The sequence below is a fragment of the Salmo salar genome, chromosome 02 (assembly GCF_965601325.2).
Source record: "Salmo salar chromosome 02, fSalSal1, whole genome shotgun sequence".
In the NCBI taxonomy this organism is placed as follows: Eukaryota; Metazoa; Chordata; class Actinopteri; order Salmoniformes; family Salmonidae; genus Salmo; species Salmo salar.
The window spans coordinates 65885721-65891472 of NC_138292.1; the positions used below are offsets into that span (position 1 = coordinate 65885721).

Below are 5752 nucleotides of genomic sequence, written 5' to 3' on the forward strand. Positions count from 1 at the left end.
TAGCAGTATGGGGAGTCAGCTGACAGTACTATACTGTAGTAATACTGTAGCAGTATGAGAACTCAGCTCTTTCAACAGGTTGCATACTTTACTACAGTATTATACTATAGTGATAGTACTAGAAGGCAGGGATGTAGTCAAGTCACTAAACCTTGACAGCAAGTTCTTTATGCTCGAGTCACGAGTTGAGTCACGAGTCCCTTGGTTGTGCTAAAAGCTGCGGTTCAAAACATGTTTAAATGTCAAACGTGTTAATATGTTGCACATTGTAAGGATAACTAGATAACACAGCTCTCTAACATTTGCTGTTGTAGCTAGTACAGTATGTTAAGTTATGCAGCAAGAGAGGTTTTCTGACAGTCACTACTGGTCGAGTCCAAGTCCAATTCCCCACTGGTTGAATCCAAGTCGAGTCACAGTTCTAGACTGGAGTACTACAACACTGCTCGGAGGTATCAGGGAGCAGTTTAGAACATACAGACATGTACAAAAGGCATCAGGCCATTGATCTGATTATTTACAGATGCAAGTTACTGCACAATGCCACAATGGACTGGGTCAGACACAGCCATGTTAACACACAAACACCAAAGCGTTCCTGTTGTCAGTGTGTTGTGTTTCTCCTCCTGTAGAAGGAGCCCAGTCATGCCCTGCCTTTTGTCTCCATAACAAGGGTTCATATCAGCCAAGCCAGGAACATACATACCTCAGTAATACCTAATCACACAGGCCAGCCCACACACTGACAATCACAGACAAGGCCAATGGGGGGAAACTGCACTTCCCTGTTCATGCTGGAGCTACAGTAGGGGAGTAGACTAGGTTGGAAGGTGGGGTAGTGGATAGAGAGAGAGCAGCCAGTGGAAATTTCCAAAGGTGTGCAGACAGCACTGTTTGTCACACCAGTGTGTCCGTGGTATGCACATGCACACACGCACGCATCCAACTCTGCTCTGCCAATCATTTCCTTTCCCTTTCAGGCAGTAGTGTCAGTTAAAGGTTGATCTGGAGTTTGGAAATGACATCCAGGATTAGTCAGACACAACACAGTTTAATAACCCCCGAGACAGAGCCATAGACAAGCCCTAACGGAGCCCTAACCTCTGGCCTAGATCTCCGGTAGAGCTGATAGAATTCGATAGGTGCACAAAGTATGGTAATTGCCTTTTCTGGCCTTTTAATAGGCTGGGTAGAGTTCTTACCGTATTGTTTACACCTAACAAATCACTATCAGATCTACACAGGAGGGGCTAGGGATTGTTCCTGGAAGGAGTAATAGGTCGGGTGTTGACTAAACTGTGCTGCTTAGCAAGTAGAGCACAAGCACAAGTCTCTGAATGCGTATCATGTTATGTTTGTTTCGGTGTGTACCAGCCAACAGGTCTGGCCATCCTAATGTAATATTTACACAAATAGGAGTTGATCTCATCTCCTCTAGGTGAAGATACTTCCTCTAGGTGCCTCCCAGCAATATAATTTAATTCCAGCAAACTTGAGAAATGTTTACCAACTGCATGATTTAAGTTACTCAGCGTGTTGTATATCTGGGATAGCCTGGTTCCAGATCTGTTTGTGCTGTGTTGTTAATGCCTATGGTCATTGGCGTGATAATGACCATAGGCGTTGGCAAGATGGCACAAACAGATCTGGGACCAGGCTATATCTGGGAGGCAGGAACTGTGTCAATGTTTCCTATCCTAACAGATGTGATAAGCTCATAATGACTCATTATATTACTTCATCATGCATGCTAAATATACAGAAATTGAACCGGTATGATGGAAAGGTCTAGCATGGGTACCAGTCTGTTTATCTAACGTTCCACTCCTTGTTCTCCGTGTCATATGCCAAAGATGTTTAGCATGACAAGGAGTGGAACGATAGCTAAACCTACTGGTAGCCAGACTAGGAAAGTTCATTGTTATCATAACATCATCATGTCACAATACTGCTTAAGCACTATTTACGCCCCAAATACAGGTATTTCATAGGCACAGATCTAGGATCACATTATTTCCCCCCATTGTCAAAAGAAGAAGTGATAAGGATGTTTTGTTAGGTGAATTTTGGCTTGTGGCACGTACTGTAGGAAAACAACACATTCATTGTGCCAGGCAGTGCCCTTCTATGCCTGGACTTGGGTAAACTGCCTGGACCACTCTTAACCAAACAGGGCCTTCATTCATCCCTGTGTGTGTGTGTCCGTGCGTATATGTCCAGATATTTGCCGTTACCTTTGCGTTTTCTCTGTGTAGTACATTCCATTGTGGAGTCATTAGAAATGTCCTTGTTGACTCACCTTGGAGTTAACACTCATGAGTGCAAAACAGAATACAATGGACAATGTTACCTCAGGTAAAGTACAGGTATAGTATCTCTGTAGCCACATTCACACTGCACTTAGCCCAGGGCTAAAAGCCTCCTTACTTAGCCCAGGGCTAACAGCCTCCTTACTTAGCCCAGGGCTAACAGCCTCCTTACTTAGCCCAGGGCTAACAGCCTCCTTAGCCCAGAGCTAAGAGAATGCAGTGTCAAAAGGCCTCATGTAAGATGTTTTTTTTTTTAGAAATGCCAATACAATAGATTAATAACACAACTGTTTCGGTTTACAATACAAAGGTATGACAGTCACGAAGAGAAGACTCTTAAGCCGTAAAATATTTTCTGTCTATAATCTACATATGAATTTGTGAAGGTTCTTAAAATTTTATGAAACCACCACATTATCTCAAAAGTGTTATGGGGACACCTGTACCTAGTCAGGTTTGCCCGTAGAGATAGAGAAGACTCATGGATATAACCCGTTTCAGCATGAACATCGCCATTGAGGGCTGCCGCCATTTTAAAGTAGTCAACTGGGTGGGGATTCCTATGGGTTGTAGCCTCAATAGCGCTGCCACAGGTAGCCTAGTGGTTAGAGCATTGGGCCAGTAACCGGAAGATTGCTGGATTGAATCCGCAAGCTGACAAGGTAAAAATCTGTCGTTCTGCCCCTGAGCAAGGCAGTTAACCCACTGTTCCCCGGGCGCCGTGGATATCAATTAAGGCAGCCCCCCACACCTCTCTGATTCAGAGACACATTTTAGTTCAATACATTCAGTTGGACAACTGACTAGGTACCCCCCCTTTCCCTATCACAGATGCTATAATGGCACAGATCTAAAGATTGAAGTCCTCTATGGGTTTGCCTCTCTTCTTGGCTCCACAACTCTAGTTGGATAGTGACCTCCTGTGGCTACAATAGAGTACTGCACTTGTCAAAATCCTTGTATATGGACTTCATGGTGTAATAATATAGAAGATTCTTTTGATCAAGATTCTGAATTGTAATAGTCAGACATAATTCTAATTGTATAACCTGTTGCTATTTTACCAACAGTAACTCTTTAGCTAAGTCCCATAGAATAGAAACAAAAAATAAAAGGTAAAGCTAAACACTTTATTTTGTGCTTGTCTTCCAAGGAATGAATACTTAATTTTCAATAGTATTTGTATATAAATAACATCTCAAAAAAACAAAACCGACAATAAATGTAGCTATTTACAAAAGTTCATAAGAATATTTTCAATAAATAAATACATGTAAAATTCCCAAAAATTCTAAATATGCCTAATAAAAGACACGTTTTCAAAGATAAACACAACTACCATGCAATGCAGTCATCATGGGATACACCATGTCAAGTCAAAATATCAAAGTTTGAAAGAAAATCACAAACAGTTCAATTTCCTTCACAATGAGGACTAATAATGCAATATAAGTCATCACAAACACTCAATAATAAAGCCATGTACAAGTGTGCACTTGTGAATCAAAGAGGTGAAATTTACCATCAAAAGGTGCTTTGCTCTGTGCAAAAATGGTGTCCAAATAATGTCCACCATACTTATTCTTCCATAAGCTGCCAAAACAGGACGGTAAACACAAGCCAACCTCGACCAGTTACTAAAAATCATACTTTACAAAGTAAAGTTTAAATCAACGAATTCAAGTCATCAGGTTTTGAGAGAGTGTAGGTAAGGTAGGTGTAGAAGGGGAGTCTATGCACCATCCAATTCGGCATAGAGAGGGGGGTTGGTGGTAGAGTCCATCTAACTTCTAAAGAGGGAGCGGTGGGGAGTGAGAGAACACTTTAGACTCCAGCTGTCTCTCTAGAAGCTCCACGACGTCCGGTGTACATGACGATGAGGCTCGGGCGAGGTCCACCGCTGTCTCTCCACTGGTGTTGGGATGTTTCAGGTTGGAGAGTGGTGCAAGGAACTCAATGACGTCCCGGTAGCCCTCTCGGACAGCGATGTGGATGGGTAGGGTGCCGGTGTGGTCTGGCCTGTTGACTGACGCGCCGAACTCCACCAGAACCCGGAGTGTGTCCACGAAGCCAGTGCGTGCCGCATCATGTGCCGGTGAGACTCCTCGCCGGTCTGTGATGTTTGGGTCGCCTCCGTGCTCCAACAGTAAGCTGGCCACGTTGGAGTTGCCCATCATCATCACCTAGGGAGAACAGAAGGAGACTTGATGTTAAAGGGCGTTACCAAATGTTATTCATCACATGATGCAGTGTTTGACCTTTCCCTAGTGGGAGAGAGTTCATGGGATTGTAACAATTTAATGTTGAAGAATTATAAAGGATATAGGTAGCTGGGTTAGGTACATTTGTCAGAATGGTTGTCCAACACTTTAGCTATTAATGAGCAATAGACAAGGTTGTTACTTGATGCTTCAAAGAAAATAGTTTAACTCTGGTTTTCACTGTATCTCATTCAAACAACAAGGTATAACAAACCATGGGCTGACAGATCTGTTGTTGTTGTCTCCCTCTCCCACCCACACAGACTTAGTTAGCTACCTATATTACATTCAAAGCCAACACAGTTTGAGTCGAAATATTACAGGCTAGGACACAACGAAAGTTCAATGAGGAAGTTGGTTACCTGTAGAGCGGTCTTGCCAAATTGATTGACAGTATCGGGGTGTACTCTGCATTCCGGCCCTAGCATCCTCCTGACCTCGTCCGTATTTCCCTTGGCTGCGGCAGCGGTCAGGCTCTTGGCCGCATCACTCTGACTCAGGACCATTGTGGACGGATTTCTATATTTTCTCCCTAAAATATGAATAGAAGAAATAGCTAGTTGAGTAGCTACCCAGTATCTAATTGTAATCAACTGTTCGAGTCTAGTTACGCTAGCCAGTTCCTCTTGTTAGCTAGCTCACTATCATTTATCCCCAACCAGCAAACGTCAGCAAGCTAGTTGCCAGTAGTTCAACCAACACATTATAGTGAGAACAAAATGCCAACAATAAATATATATTACACACACACTTCACAACGTTATTTCCTAGAAATTGTGGAGCCCAATTCTAGCTAGCAGCGCAGGATAATAATGCTAGCTAGTAGCGAGCAGTCTCAAAGGGGAATCAAAACTCATATAAAAAGGTAGTTACCTTGTCTGTTTTGAAAAGATCCCGACCGTTACAGGCTCTTCTTTTCTGTCCTTTTTCCGAGATACTTTTTAAATAAATCACAGCAGTTAAATGTTGAATAACTTTGAAGGCTGCAGGACCTTTAATTTGCGCGCTGAGAACTACGCTACCGTTTACCCAACCAACATTTACAAACATTGGACAGAACGTATCTCGACCAATCAGCGCGTTGAATGGCGAGGTGGGTGGAGTAATGACTTGGTTGCCACCATACAGTCACTGGTTGCTACAGTATCACTGTGGTAACAGTTGAGTCGACCAATGAGAAGC

General features: G+C 43.0%; 1 protein-coding gene across 1 annotated transcript; it reads right to left on the reverse strand.

Annotated features, from left to right (window-relative positions):
- Positions 1-3426: 3426 nt before the first annotated feature.
- On the reverse strand, positions 3427-5544 carry cdn2d (Cyclin-dependent kinase 4 inhibitor D). The gene is given in 3 exon segments (NM_001141112.1): positions 3427-4492; positions 4933-5102; positions 5444-5544. Coding segments are annotated over 2 exon segments (537 nt in total). The 5' UTR covers positions 5077-5102; positions 5444-5544; the 3' UTR covers positions 3427-4099.
- Positions 5545-5752: the final 208 nt, after the last annotated feature.